Below are 20,486 nucleotides of genomic sequence, written 5' to 3' on the forward strand. Positions count from 1 at the left end.
TCCTTAACCCTGGCTGACGGGGTGGTGATGTACCAGGGGAGAATCCTTAACCCTGGCTGACGGGGTGGTGATGTACCAGGGGAGAATCCCTAACCCTGGCTGACGGGGTGGTGATGTACCAGGGGAGAATCCCTAACCCTGGCTGACGGGGTGATGATGTACCAGGGGAGAATCCCTAACCCTGGCTGACGGGGTGGTGATGTACCAGGGGAGAATCCCTAACCCTGGCTGACGAGGTGGTGATGTACCAGGGGAGAATCCCTAACCCTGGCTGACAGGGTGGTGATGTACCAGGGGAGAAACCTCATTACTGAGAAAAACAAGACCTAAGTGACTGCTAGGCTGTGTCTCAAATGCCACCCTATTTCCTATATAGCCCATAGGGCTCTGGTCAAAAGTAATGCACAATATACAGTCAGTGGTGGAAAAAGTACACAATTGTCATACTTGAGTAAAAGTGAAAGTCACCCAGTAAAATACTACTTGAGTAAAAGTCTAAAAGTATTTGGTTTTAAATACACTTAAGTATCAAAAGTAAATGTAATTGCTCAAATATACTTAAGTATCAAAAGTAAAAGTACAAGTATCAATTATTTCAAATTCCTTATATTAAGCAAACTGGACAGCACCATTTCCTTTTTATTTTTTATTTAAGGAAAGTCAGGGACACACTCCAACAGTCAGACATCATTTACAAACAAAGCATTTGTGTTTAGTAAGTCCGCCAGATCAGAGGCAGTAGAGATGACCAGGGATGTTCTCTTGATAAGTGTGTGAATTTGACCACTTACCTGTCCTGCTAAGCACTCAAAATGTAACGAGTACTTTTGGGTGTCAGGGAAACTGTATGGAATAAAAAGTACATTATTTTATTTAGGAATGTAGTGAAATAAATGTAAAGGATGTCAAAAATATAAATAGTAAAGTACAGATACCCAAAAAACTACTTAAGTAGTACTTTAAAGTATTTTTACTGAAGTACTTTACACCACTGTATACAGTACCAGTCGAATGTTTGGACCCCTATTCATTTTCTTTATATTTACCATTTTCTACATTGTAGAAAAGTAGTGAAGACATCAATGCCTTGAAATAACACATATGGAATCATCTAGTAACCAAAAAAGTGTTTTATATATATCTTTTAGATTCTTCAAAGTAGCCACCCTTTGCCTTGATGACAGCTTTGCACACTCTAGGCATTCTCTCAACCAGCTTCATGAGGAATGCTTTTCAAACAGTCTTGAATAAGTTCCCACATATGTTGAGCACTTGTTGGCTGCTTTTCCTTCACTCTGCGGTCCAACTCATCCCAAACCATCTCAATTGGGTTGAGGTCGGGTGATTGTGGAGGCCAGGTCATCTGATGCAGCACTCCACCACTCCCCTTCTTGGTAAAGCAGCCCTTACACAGACTGGAGGTGTGTTTTGGGTCATTGTCCTGTTGAAAAACAAATGATAGTCCCACTAAACCAGATGGGATGGCGTATCGCTGCAGAATGCTGTGGTAGCCATGCTGGTTAAGTGTGCCTTGAATTCTAAATAAATCCCTGACAGTGTCACCAGCAAAGCACCCCCACACCATAACACCTCCTCCTCCATGCTTTACGGTGGGAACCACACATGCGGAGAACATCTGTTTACCTACTCTGTGTCTCACAAAGACACGGCGGTTGGAACCAAAAATCACAAATGTGGACTCATCAGACCAAATTACAGATTTCCACTGGTCTAACGTCCATTGCTCGTGTTTCTTGGCCCAAGCAAGTTTGTTATTATTATTGGTGTCCTTTAGTAGTGGTTTCTTTGCAGCAATTCGACCATGAAGGCCTGATTCATGCAGTCTTCTCTGAACAGTTGATTTTGAGATGTGTCTGTTACTTGAACTCTGTGAAGCATTTATTCGGGCTGCAATCTGAGGTGCAGTTAACTCTAATGGACTTACTGCAGCAGAGGTAACTCTGGGTCTTCCTTTCCCGTGGCGGTCCTCATGAGAGCCAGTTTCATCATAGTGCTTGATGGTTTTTGTGACAGCACTTGAAAAAACTTTCAAAGTTCTTAAAATTTTTGACTGATTGAATGACCTTCATGTCTTAAAGTAATGATGGACTGTTGTTTCTCTTTGCTTATTTGAGCTGTTCTTACCATAATATACACTTGGTCTTTTACCAAATAGGGCTATCTTCTGTATACCACCCCTACCTTGTTACAACACAACTGATTGGCTCAAACACATTAAGGAAAGAAATTCCACAAATTAACTTTTAACAAGGCACACCTGTTAATTGAAATGCATTCCAGGTGACTACCTCATGAAGCTGGTTAAGAGAATGCCAAGAGTGTGCAAAGCTGGCATCAAGGCAAAGGGTGGCTACTTTGAAGAATCTCAAATATAAAATATATTTTGATTTGTTTAACACTTTTTTGGTTACTACATGATTCCATGTGTGTTATTTCATAGTTTTGATGTCTTCACTATTATTCTACAATGTAGAAAATAGTAAAAATAAAGAAAACCCCTTGAATGAGTAGGTGTGTCCAAACTTTTGACTGGTACTGTAGGGAAAAGGGTGCCATTTGGGACAAAGCACTAGTCTACTCTTCACATCTTTAAAAGCATCTTGAAGACACAAAGCATCTGTAGAGTGAAAGATAAAGGGAAGGTCAATATACCCGTTGGAAATATGGGTAACTCCTTACCGACCCAACATGGATTTAATTCCTCATGTTAAGGACTTTGATGAACTGGAGCCATCCTCCATTTGATTAATAGTTTATTACATTTTAGTCTGGCACTCACTTTGACTGGGGTTGGGACAGGAGCAGCAGTGAACTGGTACTTACTGCACTCGCTGTGGTACAGAAAGGTGACAGTTGCTCTGTCTGGCATTCCATGTTTTAGACTTTGTTTCTGTTTGGTGCCTAATGAACTGGGCCCTGCTCTAGCCCCTGCCTGACACTCACCTGAGATACAACCTTCACTCGACTGAACTGTCACCCACGGGGGAAGTTTACCTAGATACCGCTGGTAAACTTCCAGCCTGGCATTAAAACTGATTCAGTCTGGTTTAACCAGGCTAGAATGCTGACTCACCCGGTGGGATAGCAGATGTGGCACTGCTGGGACGCCATGCGTGAGCCTTCTGAGAGGAGGAATGCTCGTTTGTTCGGCCTTCCTTCATTTGCTGTCAGCAGAAAATAAAAATGTATGTAAACCTTTACTTGGAGTGGTGATATGCAGTATAAAGCACTCATAAAACCTTTATTTGCATGACATAAATCATCATAATGCCCTACATATGTTTATACAATCTTCATAAATGCTTTCAAGCGGTTTTATGTAGCATCGACACAAAACATTATAACATCCACTCCATATTTATTAGCATCCTACTTTGTCTCGGCCCAAGATGAGGCATTTCTAAAATAATCTTTCATCTGATATTCTGTTTCTTAGTTGAGAAAGAAATGTTGAAAGTGTTGTTTGATGTTGAAATGAGAGAGGACAAAGAGGAGAAAATATTATTGTGTGCGATTGTGTGTGTGTTCGTACATCCGTGCGTATGTGTGTGCTCTAACCAGCCTGGCGAGGGTGAGTGCAGTGGGTCGCGGTGGGGGCTGTGGTCTGTCTCTGCATCTCCAGGCCAGGGGGGACTTGGCCGGAGCTTTGTGCCCAGGAGAGAGATCCTCCCCTGGGCACCTATAGTCAGACTTCTGGGTCAGGGAGTTCACCATCATGGCGCTCTGGAGCCACACACAGAATTACAAAGAGATAGAGGTCATCCTTTAACTAGCAATGGATAGATGTGCAATGCCAGTCTTACAATGTTGAAGTGGTTGAAGAATTTTTTTCCCATTAAAATAATGTAAACAGAATACCTTACAGTATGTTGTCAATACATATGACTAGTATCTGAATCTAAATGTTTTGAGTAGTTTAGGACAGATGTGTGTAAGCCGTTGTTGTTGCTGCTGTTTAGCACTCTCCCTTCCCCATGCTGTTCCAATCTCACCTTCTGCCAATAATTAGCAACCCTCTCCATCTCTCCAATCAGAGCAGTGATGTCATCGCTCTCCAGGATGCCTGCAGGGAGAGGACAGGACAGACCAGGGCTCAGGGTTTCCACCCAGCATCACACACACGCAACATGCATACATACACACACGCAACATGCATACATACACACACACACACAACATGCATACATACACACAGACAGACAGACAGACAGACAGGCAACATGCATACATACACACAGACAGACAGGCAACATGCATACATACACACACACAACATGCATACATACACACACACAGACAGACAGGCAACATGCATACATACACACAGACAGACAGGCAACATGCATACATACACACAGACAGACAGGCAACATGCATACATACACACAGACAGACAGGCAACATGCATACATACACACAGACAGACAGGCAACATGCATACATACACAGACAGACAGGCAACATGCGCACGCAACACACGCAACCACCACACACACACACACACACACACACACACACACACACACACACACACACACACACACACACACACACACACACACACACACACACACACACACACACACACACACACACACACACACACACACACACACACAATAGAAGGAGTAACTGTTGAATAGGCCATTAGCTGGGGGATAAGTGGGTTCACACAGCTGGCTGGTAGCCCCTCCAGAAAGTAATCACCTCTGTGGTGGGTAAGTGTTTCTACTTCTACTGTCATCACTGGCGCTCATTTCTTCAAGGTGCCACTTGATAGTGGAGTAATCTATTTTTCCATAGCACAGATTGTGTGTGTGTGAATTCTCGCGTACCTGTCTCACTGATCCAGTGGAAGCGTCCGTTGCCAGCTTGTGCCAGTTCCCTCAGTGCCCCCGCAGTCTCCTCCCTGGTGGCATGGTGAGTCTGTGCCTCTGTCTGTCCCTCTGTCTCCTCTCCAGTCAACAGACAGATGTGGAGACGTAGAGGCCGGCCACTGCAGCACTCTGACACATATGAAGACACCGTTGCCTGGGAACAGAGCAGCAAGAGACTTTTTCTGGATTGATTGTCATTCATTTGACTTTTCGAGAGAAGAGGGTTTCTTATAAAAAATGGATTCACATGTTCATAGAAACGTACAGCTGCCAGACAACAAGCATGGGCATATGAATATGTAGGTACAGTATATCAGTGACACCTAGCTAGTGCATTAACTAGTTTCCAGCATCAGAGGGCACCAGAGGGAAGCATGTCTCTATTATAGTGCCCTGTTGGGATGAAGTTCGACCAGTGTAACAGTATGGTTACTCTCTGCGGCTAAAGAACTGATTTCAGATCAGCTCTTCCTATAGCAGTTCTAATGTTCACCATCATGAGTCATCATCACCAATTGATATAACTGTTGCCAGGACAATGTCATACAAAAAAACTCTACACACACACACACACACACATTCATACTGACTCCACACACACACAGTGACGTCTTTCAAAAGTATTTCAAAGTGCGTGTGTGTGAGCGTGTGCGTGCATGTATTTGTGCATCCACACACACACATTCATACTGACTCCACACACACACACACACACACACACACACACACATTCATACTGACTCTACACACACACTCATACTGACTCTACACACACACACAAACCCATTCCTACTGACTCTACACACACACACACAAACCCATTCCTACTGACTCTACACACACACACGTTCCTACTGACTCTACACACACACATACTGACTCTACACACACAAAGTGCGTGTGTGTGCGCGTGCATGTATTTGTGCATCCACACACACACACACATACACACACACACACTCATACTGACACTACACACACACTCATACTGACTCTACACACACACACACACACACACACACACACACATTCATACTGACTCTATACACACACACACACACACAATCATACTGACTCTACACACACACATTCATACTGACTCCACACACACACACACAAAGTGACGTCTTTCAAAAGTATTTCAAAGTGCGTGCATGTATTTGTGCATCCACACACACACATTCATACTGACTCCACACACACATTCATACTGACTCCACACACACACACACACATTCATACTGACTCTACACACACACACACACACACATTCATACTGACTCTACACACACACACACACACACATTCATACTGACTCTACACACACACACACACACATTCATACTGACTCTACACACACACACACATTCATACTGACTCTACACACACACACACATTCATACTGACTCTACACACACACACACACACACACACACACATTCATACTGACTCTACACACACACACACACACACACACACACACATTCATACTGACTCTCCCCCCCCACACACACACACATTCATACTGACTCTACACACACATTCATACTGACTCTACACACACATTCATACTGACTCTACACACACACACACACACACATTCATACTGACTCTACACACACACACACACACATTCATACTGACTCCACACACACACACACACACACACACACACACACACATTCATACTGACTCCCCACACACACACACACACACACATTCATACTGACTCCACACACACACACACACACATTCATACTGACTCCACACACACACATTCATACTGACTCCACACACACACACACACACACACATTCATACTGACTCCACACACACACACACACACATTCATACTGACTCCACACACACACACACACACATTCATACTGACTCCACACACACACACACATTCATACTGACTCCACACACACACACACACATTCATACTGACTCCACACACACACACACATTCATACTGACTCCACACACACACACACACACACATTCATACTGACTCCACACACACACACACACACACATTCATACTGACTCCACACACACACACACACACACACACACACATTCATACTGACTCCACACACACACATTCATACTGACTCCACACACACACACACACACATTCATACTGACTCCACACACACACACACACACATTCATACTGACTCTACACACACACACACACACACACACACACACACACACACACACACACACACACACACACACACACATTCATACTGACTCTACACACACACAAACACACACACACATTCATACTGACTCCACACACACACACACTAACATACAATCCTCATATACAATGCTGCTACTCTGTTTATCATGTGTCCTGATGCCTAGTCACCTTACCCCTATACATATCTACCTACATATCTACCTGTACCACTACAGTATCCCTGCACATTGTAAATATGGTATTAGTGGTACATTGGTCTAGTCACCTTACCCCTATACATATCTACCTGTACCACTCCAGTATCCCTGCACATTGTAAATATGGTATTGGAACTGACCCTAAACTGACCCTGTATATACAGTAGCTTACTTACTTGTTCATGTTCTTCTTATTTCTATTTTCGTGTGTGTTTTTGTTCTACTTTATTTTATAGTACTACTGATAATGATTACTGCGTTGTTGGAAAAGCGCTTGCAAGAAAGGTGTTTCACTGTACTTGTACACGTGACTATAAAAAGGGAAACTTGAGTGCTGGTGATGCCACAAACAACCAACCATACAACTCCATTGTAACCTTGTCAACTGACAGTGAAGGGACAACAACGAGAGAGTAGATTAGGGATCACAACATGCAACAATGTACTCTGCAATGTACTGCATATACTACAGAAACACCATCCACATACAGTATATGCACTTCAATTCCAGTAACAACTCTATATTTCAATACCGCATCCAATCTGCATTAGAAATAGATTGAACTCTGACAATTACCTATGACCCCAGGCTTTCTCTATCTCAATGAGAATGAGCAGGGATATAATTTGGATTCTTATTAGAGTGAGTCATTCCACTCTATTAACTCTATTAAACATCCCATCATGCAAATGTCTGTTGAAAACGTATGTGGTGAGGTGAGGTCACGGTCTGCGAGACAGGTAGAGGCTTTGACAACCAAATCAATTACATCTATTCTCATGCAGAACGTAAGCAATTCACACATGAATAAACTGGAGATTGGGGGAGTGGAGGTGAGAGAGTGTTGGAGTGTACAGGCTTGTCATGTCAAAGAGTTGTCTTATCAACGATTAGAACATGCAGCGTTGTGATTGGATTCATGTGAGCTCAATGTGCTATCAAATGGTGATTGTACATGTGTGTGTGTTTCTGCATGCCTCTGTGTGTGTGTGTGTGTCAGTGGAGGCTGCTGAGAGGAGGACAGCTCATAATAATGTCTGGAACGGAGCAAATGGAATGGCATAAACACACGGAAACCATGTGTTAGATGTATTTCATACCATTCCAATAATTCCACTCCAGCCATTACTACAAGCCTGTCCTACCCAATTAAGATGCCACCAACCTCCTGTGGCGTGTGTGTGTGTGTGACCTACGCGATGATGTTGAAACTGTGTTTGTTGGCCAGCTGCTCCTCCAGTAGCACCCTGAGGGAATGCTGGATGTGGAGAGAGAAGCCAGGGATCATCATAGACATGTCTACCACAATCACCAGCCTACAGAAACAGAGACACAGAGAGAGACAGAGAGAGAGAACCTCCTGCCCAATGTATGACCATATTAGAGACACATATTTCCCTCAGATTACACAGATCCACAAAGAATTTTAAAACAAACCAGATTTTGATAAACTCCCATATCTACTGGGTGAAATACCACAGTCTGCCATGACAGCAGCAATAGTTGTGACCTGTGGCCACAAAAAAAGGTCAACCAGTGAAGAACAAACACCATTGTAAATACAACCTATATCTATGCTTATTTATTTTCCCTTTTGTACTTTAACCATTTGTATATCGTTACAACACTGTATATATACACATAACATGACTTTTGTAATGTCTTTATTCTTTTGGAACTTCTGCGAGTGTAATGTTTACTGTTCATTTTTATTGTTTATTTGACTTTTGTATATTATCTACCTCACTTGCTTTGGCAATGTTAACATATGTTTCCCATGCCAATAAAACCCTTTGAATTGAATTGAGAGACAGAGAGACAGACAGAGAGAGACAGAGAGAGCGAGAGAGAAAGAGGGACAGAGAGATTGGTGGACCTTTGAAACTGCTTTATTTGAGCCAGTTTGCTACAGCAGGAAAATAATCCTGAAGCAATAGGAAATGTGAATTATTATGTAGATTATAATTAACTGACATTTTGTGTAGGGGTTGATACAGTGGGGGGAAAAAGTATTTGATCCCCTGCTGATTTTGTACGTTTGCCCACTGACAAAGAAAGGATCAGTCTATAATTTTAATGGTAGGTTTATTTGAACAGTGAGAGACAGAATAACAACAAAAATATCCGGAAAAACGCATGTCAGAAATGTTATAAATTGATTTGCATTTTAATGAGGGAAATAAGTATTTGACCCCCTCTCAGAAAGATTTCTTGCTCCCAGGTGTCTTTTATACAGGTAACGAGCTGAGATTAGGAGCACACTCTTAAAGGGAGTGCTCCTAACCGCAGCTTGTTACTTGTATAAAAGACACCTGTCCACAGAAGCAATCAATCAATCAGATTCCAAACTCTCCATCATGGCCAAGACCAAAGAGCTCTCCAAGGATGTCAGGGACAAGATTGTAGACCTACACAAGGCTGGAATGGGCTACAAGACCATCGCCAAGCAGCTTGGTGAGAAGGTGACAGGAGTTGGTGCGATTATTCGCAAATGGAAGAAACACAAAAGAACTGTCAATCTCCCTCGGCCTGGGGCTCCATGCAAGATCTCACCTCGTGGAGTTGCAATGATCATGAGAACGGTGAGGAATCAGCCCAGAACTACACGGGAGGATCTTGACAATGATCTCAAGGCAGCTGGGACCATAGTCACCAAGAAAACAATTGGTAACACACTTCGCCGTGAAGGACTGAAATCCTGCAGCGCCCGCAAGGTCCCCCTGCTCAAGAACACATATACATGCCCATCTGAAGTTTGCCAATGAACATCTGAATGACTCAGAGGACAACTGGTGAAAGTGTTGTGGTCAGATGAGACCAAAATGGAGCTCTTTGGCATCAACTCAACTCGCCGTGTTTGGAGGAGGAGGAATGCTGCCTATGACCCAAGAACACCATCTCCACCGTCAAACACGGAGGTGGAAACATTATTCTTTGGGGGTGTTTTTCTGCTAAGGGGACAGGACAACTTCACCGCATCAAAGGGACGATGGACGGGGCCATGTACCGTCAAATCTTGGGTGAGAACCTCCTTCCCTCAGCCAGGGCATTCAAAATGGGTCGTGGATGGGTATTCCAGTATGACAATGACCCAAAACACACGGCCAAGGCAACAAAGGAGTGGCTCAAGAAGAAGCACATTAAGGTCCTGGAGTGGCCTAGCCAGTCTCCAGACCTTAATCCCATAGAAAATCTGTGGAGGGAACTGAAGGTTCGAGTTGCCAAACGTCAGCCTTGAAACCTTAATGACTTGGAGAAGATCTGCAAAGAGGAGTGGGACAAAATCCCTCCTGTGATGTGTGCAAACCTGGTGGCCAACTACAAGAAACATATGACCTCTGTGATTGCCAACAAGGGTTTTGCCACCAAGTACTAAGTCATGTTTTGCAGAGGGGTCAAATACTTATTTCACACACTGTCCCCCAGATCTGCCTCCAACACAGCCACTGCAGACATCAGCTGCTTCTGTAAGGGACAAAGAGAGGGATGAGAGATAGGGATGTAAGAGAGAAAGACAGGATGGACAGGGGTTATGGGTGAGATAGATACAGACGAAAGGTGAGAGAAAATCATCACTATAACCACACCTACACTAGTAAGAAGATAACTGTTTTTATTGGTCAGGAAGAGAAGAAAGGTTTAGACTAAGACTAATAATCAATTCAAAAGACAGACAAGACATCATGTGCTTCTGACATCACATCCTGACTGGTGAACCCACCTGGTAGTGGTAGATTAAGGGCAAGTCCACATGAACGTTCTTCACCGTTCCATCATGCCACGCAAACTGCACCATGGCCTTCTGGGTAGGATCCAACATGGAAGGAGGAAGTCCAGGACAAATACATTCATAAACATAATTTTTTGTGACCAAAGGTTTTATATTTCACAGCTAGAAAGGTACAAGAGACTAGAGACATATCTAGCCTGGTGGAAACTGTCTGATCTGACATGCTGTTTCACTTTAAACAAAACGTGAGCGCAGTGATCAGTCTGTTTGACCAGGCTAAGACATATCAGCCACCTCCCATCCTCCCACTTGAGAATAAAGAAAGGAAAAAGGAGAGAACAGTCGTAAACACAAAGCTTACCTATAACCAAGAGTGACCGACGCAATTACTCTAAATTCTTTTCCTCCAAGTCCTCCCCTGCCCAGACAGAATGAAACATCACTAAACTAGGAAGAGTAATTGATAAAGTAGCATTGATTAACTGATATTAGTTCATTATGCCCAGTCTAGTAAGCATTGGGTTCCACTCCTCTGCACCACCTAAAGAGGTTTGGTCAAGGACCACATTAAGATTGACTGGAACATCAAAAGACAGGGAGATAAGAGAGAAAAGGAAAGAGAAAGAAAGAAAGGGATAGAGGGATTGACAGAGTGGTACATCCTGTACTGTGACCTGGCCATAAAAAGAAGAGCCAGAAGAAAATGAGAGAAAGCAGTGTGTGTGCAGAAGATAAAAATAGCCAGTCAGTGATACCTCATGAACCATCGACTGTCGGGCCATTACAAGAGAATGAGAAAAGAAAACAGTCAAGAAGGAGAAATAAGAAAGAAGAGACAGACAGTAGTACCTCATGGACTGTTGAGCTGACAGTCTTGTTCAGGATAGGAACAAACCCCTCCAGTAGAGAATAGGCATTGGGAGACAGAACCTGGTACAGCCCCAGTCTCTTAGCTACAGGCAGAGAGAGGATTAGATAATACATCCAACATCAGAGTTTAGGACAGAGGCTTCATTCAGTTTCAATCTGAATCTATTATTATCATGGCCAATGGCTTTTGGAATCAATACTTGGTTACCACAGTTACTTTTAGAGTAGGATGAAGTTGACTTTAACACGGATCTATGGTCAGTTTTGCATTGTTCCTTTTTAATGGTTAAGGTTAGGATGAAAGTGGGTAAGCTGATTCTAGATCTGTGCCTATGTGTAACTTTTACCTACAGCACTTACCTTTCAGTCCATGGTTCCTCAGCCAATCAGCCGAGGAGCTGGGTTGGACACCTGGGGGCTTGATGCTCAGGGGGGCATTGTGATTGGGTGGTCTGGGGAGCGAGGGAGAGAGTGAAAAGCTATCCAACTCTGTGGAAATCTGGGGGAGTACAGTAAGAGGAAAGATTCACTAAAAGGTTTATGTTAGATGTTCAAGAAAAATGCTGTACACAGACACCAGCACTGACACACACACACAGAGTCCATTCACCTGTTGTCCCACCACAGTGACAGACATGTCCCTCAGCCGTCCCTGACGCAGGACCTCAGTGTGTCCCAGCAGCTCTCTGGCTGCTTTGATCTCTGTCCACAGCAGCTCCACATCTGTACTGCTGTCCACTACACCCTGATACACACACAGACACACACCACACACACAAACAGCAGGGAAAGTTATTTTTTGAGCACAACACACTAAAACACAAACCCAAATAGCACAGTCAGGACAGACAGGTTACCATGGAAGCTAAGATGTGGTGGCGTCCCCGTGTAACTTCAGCTAGTCTCTTTACAGTTGCCTGTTTGAGGCAGAGACACAGTGAATCATTGACCAAACTTTTCACAGGTTAGAAAGTTGAGTTAATCTGTCCCTCTATTAATAAAAACACATGATTGTTGGTGACCTGAAGGTCCAGCAGTTTGACTCACAATGGTCAGATGGCTAACGCTACAGTAGGACACCACATGGATCAACAATGCCCTTCCCAAAATGCTTTGTCCTACGTAATCAAAGAGGGCATCTGAGGTCTGGTCAGGGCTAGAGAGAGGAAAGGAGAGAAGTTAGAGGAGGAGGTACTATCATCAAACACAGGGGACTTGTTACTTGTCATGTGTAAGAATAACCCTGCTTTCTGATCGGTCTCTTTATAATGTCATCGTCATAACCCCACTCCCTGATTGGTCTCTTCAAAATGACATCATCATAACCCTCCTCTCGGATTGGTCCTTTCATCATAAGATCGTCATAACCCTGCTCTCTGATTGGTCATCATAACCCTGCCCTCTGATTTGTCCCTTAAAAATGACATGTAATAATAATGACATTGTCATTCACCTGCTCTCTGATTGGTCATCCTAGCCCTGCTCATAATACATAATACATTCATAATACATAATACAACCCAATGTGTAGATAGTGTACAACCCAATGTAGTTATTGCTGTACTTTCATTATCAGTCCCACTACATCACTGTCCTGTTGAAGTTGATTCACCTGGAGCCCAGGACGATGACCAGGGAGTCAAGATGAGTGCAGCCCAGGCCAAGGCCTCTCTTCAGGGCCTGGAGGAGGTTACATCCCCCCCTGGCTCCCAGCTCATCCACCCAGCCACAAGCCTCCTGCAGTCTGGAGATAGAACAGGCCACAGAGACACAATCTACTGTGGAAAACAGCCTAAACAGATCCACTGACAACAAGTCAGCCTATAGAAACTAGCAGTTTAGGTCTAGTTCAAGTTCATGTTCAATTACACCCACAGCAGTCAATACAAACTGAAATCCATGAGCACACAAATGGTACAGCTCTATCTAAAACATATTGATACATGGATAAAAGGATGGAAAGACATACATTTGAAGTCAGAAGTTGACATACACTTAGGTTGGAGTCATTAAAACTCATTTTTCAACCACTCCACAAATTTCTTGTTAACAAACTATAGTTTTGGCAAGTCGGTTAGGACATGTACTTTGTGCATGACACAAGTAATTTTTCCAACAATTGTTTACAGACAGATTATTTCACTTATAACTCACTGTATAACAATTCCAGTAAATGGGGCAGGGCTACCGACGTTAAGGCTAATCTAAAGACGGTGCTGGCTAAAGCTAAAACTGGCGAGTGTAGAGAGTATAGAGATATTGTTATCCACGTCGGCACCAACGATGTTAGGATGAAACAGTCAGAGGTCACCAAGCGCAACATAGCTTCAGCGTGTAAATCAGCTAGAAAGATGTGTCGGCATCGATTAATTGTCTCTGGCCCCCTCCCAGTTAGGGGGAGTGATGAGCTCTACAGCAGAGTCTCACAACTCAATCGCTGGTTGAAAACTGTTTTCTGCCCCTCCCAAAAGATAGAATTTGTAGATAATTGGCCCTCTTTCTGGGACTCACCCACAAACAGGACCAAGCCTGGCCTGTTGAGGAGTGACGGACTCCATCCTAGCTGGAGGGGTGCTCTCATCTTATCTACGAACATAGACAGGGCTCTAACTCCTCTAGCTCCACAATGAAATAGGGTGCAGGCCAGGCAGCAGGCTGTTAGCCAGCCTGCCAGCTTAGTGGAGTCTGCCACTAGCACAGTCAGTGTAGTCAGCTCAGCTATCCCAATTGAGACCGTGTCTGTGCCTCGATCTAGGTTGGGCAAAATTAAAGATGGCGGTGTTCGCTTTAGCAATCTCACTGGTATAAAGACCTCCTCCATTCCTGCCATTATTGAAAGAGATTGTGATACCTCACATCTCAAAATTGGGTTACTTAATGTTAGATCCCTCACTTCCAAGGCAGTTATAGTCAATGAACTAATCACTGATCATAATCTTGATGTGATTGGCCTGACTGAAACATGGCTTAAGCCTGATGAATTTACTGTGTTAAATGAGGCCTCACCCCCTGGTTACACTAGTGACCATACCCCCCGTGCATCCGGCAAAGGCGGAGGTGTTGCTAACATTTACGATAGCAAATTTCAATTTACAAAAAAAAAAAAAAAATGACGTTTTCGTCTTTTGAGCTTCTAGTCATGAAATCTATGCAGCCTACTCACTCACTTTTTATAGCTACTGTTTACAGGCCTCCTGGGCCATATGCAGTGTTCCTCACTGAGTTCCCTGAATTCCTTTCGGATCTTGTAGTCATAGCAGATAATATTCTAATTTTTGGTGACTTTAACATTCACATGGAAAAGTCCACAGACCCACTCCAAAAGGCTTTCGGAGCCATCATCGACTCAGTGGGTTTTGTCCAACATGTCTCTGGACCTACTCACTGCCACAGTCATACTCTGGACCTAGTTTTGTCCCATGGAATAAATGTTGTGGATCTTAATGTTTTTCCTCATAATCCTGGACTATCGGACCACCATTTTATTACGTTTGCAATCGCAACAAATAATCTGCTCAGACCCCAACCAAGGAGCATTAAAAGTCGTGCTATAAATTCTCAGACAACCCAAAGATTCCTTGATGCCCTTCCAGACTCCCTCTGCCTACCCAAGGACGTCAGAGGACAAAAATCAGTTAACCACCTAACCGAGGAACTCAATTTAACCTTGCGCAATACCCTAGATGCAGTTGCACCCCTAAAAACTAAAAACATCTGTCATAAGAAACTAGCTCCCTGGTATACAGAAAATACACGAGCTCTGAAGCAAGCTTCCAGAAAATTGGAACGGAAATGGCGCCACAGCAAACTGGAAGTCTTCCGACTAGCTTGGAAAGACAGTACCGTGCAGTATCGAAGAGCCCTCACTGCTGCTCGATCATCCTCTTTTTCCAACTTAATTGAGGAAAATAAGAACAATCCTAAATTTATTTTTGATACTGTCGCAAAGCTAACTAAAAAGCAGCCTTCGCAAATGGAGGATGGCTTTCACTTCAACAGTAATGAATTTATGAACTTCTTTGAGGAAAAGATCATGATCATTAGAAAGCAAATTACAGACTCCTCTTTAAATCTGGGTATTCCTCCAAAGCTCCATTGTCCTGAGTCTACACAACTCTGCCAGGACCTAGGATCAAGGGAGATACTAAAGTGTTTTAGTACTATATCTCTTGACACAATGATGAAAATAATCATGGCCTCCAAACCCTCAAGCTGCATACTGGACCCTATTCCAACTAAACTACTGAAAGAGTTGCTTCCTGTGCTTGGCCCTCCTATGTTGAACATAATAAACGGCTCTCTATCCACCGGATGTGTACCAAGCTCACTAAAAGTGGCAGTAATAAAGCCTCTCTTGAAAAAGCCGAATCTTGATCCAGAAATTATAAAAAACTATCGGCCTATATCGAATCTTCCATTCCTCTCAAAATTTTTTGAAAAAGCTGTTGCACAGCAACTCACTGCCTTCCTGGAGACAAACAATGTATACGAAACGCTTCAGTCTGGTTTTAGACCCATCATAGCACTGAGACTGCACTTGTGAAGGTGGTAAATGACCTTTTAATGACGTCAGACCGAGGCTCTGCATCTGTCCTCGTGCTCCTAGATCTTAGTGCCGCTTTTGATACCATCGATCACCACATTCTTTTGGAGAGATTGGAAACCCAAATTGGTCTACATGGACAAGTTCTGGCCTGGTTTAGATCGTATCTGTCGGAAAGATATCAGTTTGTCTCTGTGAATGGTTTGTCCTCTGACGAATCAATTGTAAATATCGGTGTTCCTCAAGGTTCCGTTTTAGGACCACTATTGTTTTCACTATATATTTTACCTCTTGGGGATGTCATTCGAAAACATAATGTTAAATTTCACTGCTATGCGGACGACACACAGCTGTACATTTCAATGAAACATGGTGAAGCCCCAAAATTTCCCTCGCTAGAAGCCTGTGTTTCAGACATAAAGAAGTGGATGGCTGCAAACGTTCTACTTTTAAACTCGGACAAAACAGAGATGCTTGTTCTAGGTCCCAAGAAACAAAGAGATCTTCTGTTGAATCTGACAATTAATCTGGATGGTTGTACAGTCGTCTCAAATAAAACTGTGAAGGACCTCGGCGTTACTCTGGACCCTGATCTCTCTTTTGAAGAACATATCAAGACTGTTTCAAGGACAGCTTTTTTCCATCTACGTAACTTTGCAAAAATCTGAAACTTTCTGTCCAAAAATGACGCAGAAAAATTCATCCATGCTTTTGTTACTTCTAGGCTGGACTACTGCAATGCTCTACTTTCCGGCTACCCGGATAAAGCACTAAACAAACTTCAGTTAGTGCTAAATACGCCTGCTAGAATCCTGAATAGAACCAAAAAATTTGATCATATTACTCCAGTGCTAGCCTCCCTACACTGGCTTCCTGTTAAGGCAAGGGCTGATTTCAAGGTTTTACTGCTAACCTACAAAGCATTACATGGGCTTGCTCCTACCTATCTTTCCAATTTGGTCCTGCCGTACATACCTACACGTACGCTACGGTCACAAGACGCAGGCCTCCTAATTGTCCCTAGAATTTCTAAGCAAACGGCTGGAGGTAGGGCTTTCTCCTATAGAGCTCCATTTTTATGGAATGGTCTGCCTACCCATGTGAGAGACACAGACTCAGTCTCAACCTTTAAGTCTTTACCTAAGACTTATCTCTTCAGTAGGTCCTATGATTAAATATAGTCTGGCCCAGGAGTGTGAAGGTGAACGGAAAGGCTGGAGCAACGAACCGCCCTTGCTGTCTCTGCCTTGCCGGTTCCCCTCTTTCCACTGGGATTCTCTGCCTCTAACCCTTTTACAGGGGCTGAGTCACTGGCTTACTGGTGTTCTTCCATGCCGTCCATGGAAGGGGTGCGTCACTTGAGTGGGTTGAGTCACTGATGTGGTCTTCCTGTCTGGGTTGGCGCCCCCCCTTGGGTTGTGCCGTGGCGGAGATCGTTGTGGGCTATACTCGGCCTTGTCTTAGGACGGTAAGTTGGTGGTTGGAGACATCCCTCTAGTGGTGTGGGGGCTGTGCTTTGGCAAAGTGGGTGGGGTTATATCCTGCCTGTTTGGCCCTGTCCGGGGGTATCATCGGATGGGGCCACAGTGTCTTCTGATCCCTCCTGTCTCAGCCTCCAGTATTTATGCTGCAGTAGTTTATGTGTCGGGGGGCTAGGGTCAGTCTGTTACATCTGGAGTATTTCTCTTGTCTTATCCGGTGTCCTGTGTGAATTTAAATATGCTCTCTCTAATTCTCTCTTTCTCTCTCTCTGTCTTTCTCTCAGAGGACCTGAGCCCTAGGACCATGCCTCAGGACTACCTGGTATGATGACTCCTTGCTGTCCCCAGTCCACCTGGCCGTGCTGCTGCTCCAGTTTCAACTGTTCTGCCTGCGGCTATGGAACCCTGACCTGTTCACCGGACGTGCTTGTTGCACCCTCGACAACTACTATGATTATTATTATTTGACCATGCTGGTCATTTATGAACATTTTAACATCTTGACCATGTTCTGTTATAATATCCACCCTGCACAGCCAGAAGAGGACTGGCCACCCCTCATAGCCTGGTTCCTCTCTAGGTTTCTTCCTAGGTTTTTGGCCTTTCTAGGGAGTTTTTCCTAGGGAGTTTTTCCTAGCCACCGTGCTTCTTTCACATGCTTCTTTTCCATTGCTTGCTGTTTGGTTTTTTTAGTCTGGGTTTCTGTACAGCACTTTGAGATATCAGCTGATGTACGAAGGGCTATATAAATACATTTGATTTTGATTTGATTTGATTTAAATCAGAAGTGTACATACACTAAGTTGACTGTGCCTTTAAACAGCTTGGAAAATTCCAGAAAATGATGTCATGGTTTTAGAAGCTTCTGATAGGCGAATTGACATCATTTGAGTCAATTGGAGGTGTACCTGTGGATGTATTTCAAGGCCTACCTTCAAACGCACTGCCTCTTTGCTTGGCATCATGGGAAAATCTAAAGAAATTAGCCAAGACTTCAGAAACAAAATTGTAGACCTCCACAAGTCTGGTTCATCTTTGGGATCAATTTCCAAATGCCTGAAGGTACCACGTTCATCTGTACAAACAATAGTACGCAAGTATAAACAACATGGGACCACGCAGCCGTCATACCGCTCAGGAAGGAGACGCGTTCTGTCTCCTAGAGATGAACGTACTTTGGTGCGAAAAGTGCAAATCAATCCCAGAACAAAAGCAAAGGACCTTGTGAAGTTGCTGGAGGAAACAGGTACAAACGTATCTATATCCACAGTAAAACGAGTCCTATATCAACATAACCTGAAAGGCCGCTCAGCAAGGAAGAAGCCACTGCTCCAAAACCGCCATAAAAAAGCGTATGGTTTGCCGCCATAAAAAAGCGTACAGAGTATGGTTTGCAACTGCACATGGGGACAAAGATTGTACTTTTTGGAGAAATGTCCTCTGGTCTGATGAAACAAAAATAGAACTGTTTGGCCATAATGACCATCTTTTTATGTTTGGAGGAAAAAGGGGGTGGCTTACAAGCTGAAGAACACCATCCCAACCATGAAGGACGGGGGTGGCAGCATCATGTTGTGGGGGTGCTTCACAAAATAGATGGCATCATGAGGATGGAAAATTATGTGGATATATTGAAGCAACATCTCAAGACATCAGTCAGGAAGTTAAATCTTGGTCACAAATGGGTCTTCCAAACGGACAATGACCCCAAGCATACTTCCAAAGTTGTGGCAAAATGGCTTAAGGACAACAAAGTCAAGGTATTGGAGTGGATATCGCAAAGCCCTGACCTCAATCTTATAGAAAATGTGTGGGCAGAACTGAAAAAGTGTGTGTGTGCAAGGAGGCCTGCAACCTGACTCAGTTACACCAGCTCTGTCAGGAGGAATGGGTCAAAATTCACCCAATTTATTGTGGGAAGCTTGTGGAAGGCTACCCGAAACATTTGACCTAAGTTAAACAATTTAAAGGCATTGCTACCAAATACTAATTGTGAGTATGTAAACTTCTGACCCACTGGGAATATGATGAAAGAGATAAAAGCTGAAATAAATCACTCTCTCTACTATTATTCTGACATTTCACATTCTTAAAATAAAGTGGTGATCCTAACTGACCTAAGCCAGGAAATCTTTACTTGGATTAAATGTCAGGAATTGTGAAAAACTGTTTAAATGTATTCTGCTAAGGTGTATGTAAACTTCCGACTCAACTGTATATACTTACAACAATAAGAACAAAAACAAACTAGCATTAAGTGTGTATACGGACGTTTCACACAGAACATACTAACCCAACACTGTAGCTCTATTACCTCCTACAGTACTAGATCAACTGTATGTTGTGCTATTTCATTGAGGAAACATGAGTGTATTACTCTACCTGAAAATATGGGCGTCCCCCAAACTATACACAGTTTATGTTTTCACAAACCAGTGTAGGAATGGACTGGTTTTTTAAAGCACAGATACACTTAACTGTAGGAATGAGTGATGATCTATGAGGGTATTAAAAGATGGAATGCTTAACATTTATTTACACTAATAGATAC

The 20,486-nt window shown here is 43.3% G+C and overlaps 1 protein-coding gene and 1 long non-coding RNA gene across 2 annotated transcripts in view; both read right to left on the reverse strand.

The window, feature by feature from the left end:
• The window catches only part of LOC123741727 (von Willebrand factor A domain-containing protein 3A-like), a 7,833-nt gene extending 2,733 nt beyond the window's left edge, over positions 1-5,100 (reverse strand). Inside the window, exons 1-4 of the mRNA XM_082973129.1 lie at positions 4,857-5,100; positions 4,014-4,084; positions 3,554-3,744; positions 2,801-2,805 (exon numbers count right to left, since the gene is read on the reverse strand). Coding sequence (XP_082829255.1) covers positions 2,801-2,805; positions 3,554-3,744; positions 4,014-4,084; positions 4,857-5,100 — 511 coding nt within the window. The remainder of the gene's footprint in view (positions 1-2,800; positions 2,806-3,553; positions 3,745-4,013; positions 4,085-4,856) is intronic.
• A 3,371-nt stretch (positions 5,101-8,471) lies between these two features.
• LOC145877411 (uncharacterized) lies at positions 8,472-13,742 on the reverse strand. The gene is made up of 5 exons (XR_014391695.1): positions 12,522-13,742; positions 12,272-12,410; positions 11,403-11,994; positions 11,033-11,113; positions 8,472-10,776 (listed from the first exon to the last, which is right to left on the reverse strand). It is a non-coding gene; the product is annotated as an uncharacterized LOC145877411 (long non-coding RNA).
• Between the last annotated feature and the right edge of the window lie 6,744 nt (positions 13,743-20,486).

Source organism: Salmo salar, chromosome 03, assembly GCF_965601325.2.
Source record: "Salmo salar chromosome 03, fSalSal1, whole genome shotgun sequence".
NCBI classification, from domain to species: Eukaryota; Metazoa; Chordata; class Actinopteri; order Salmoniformes; family Salmonidae; genus Salmo; species Salmo salar.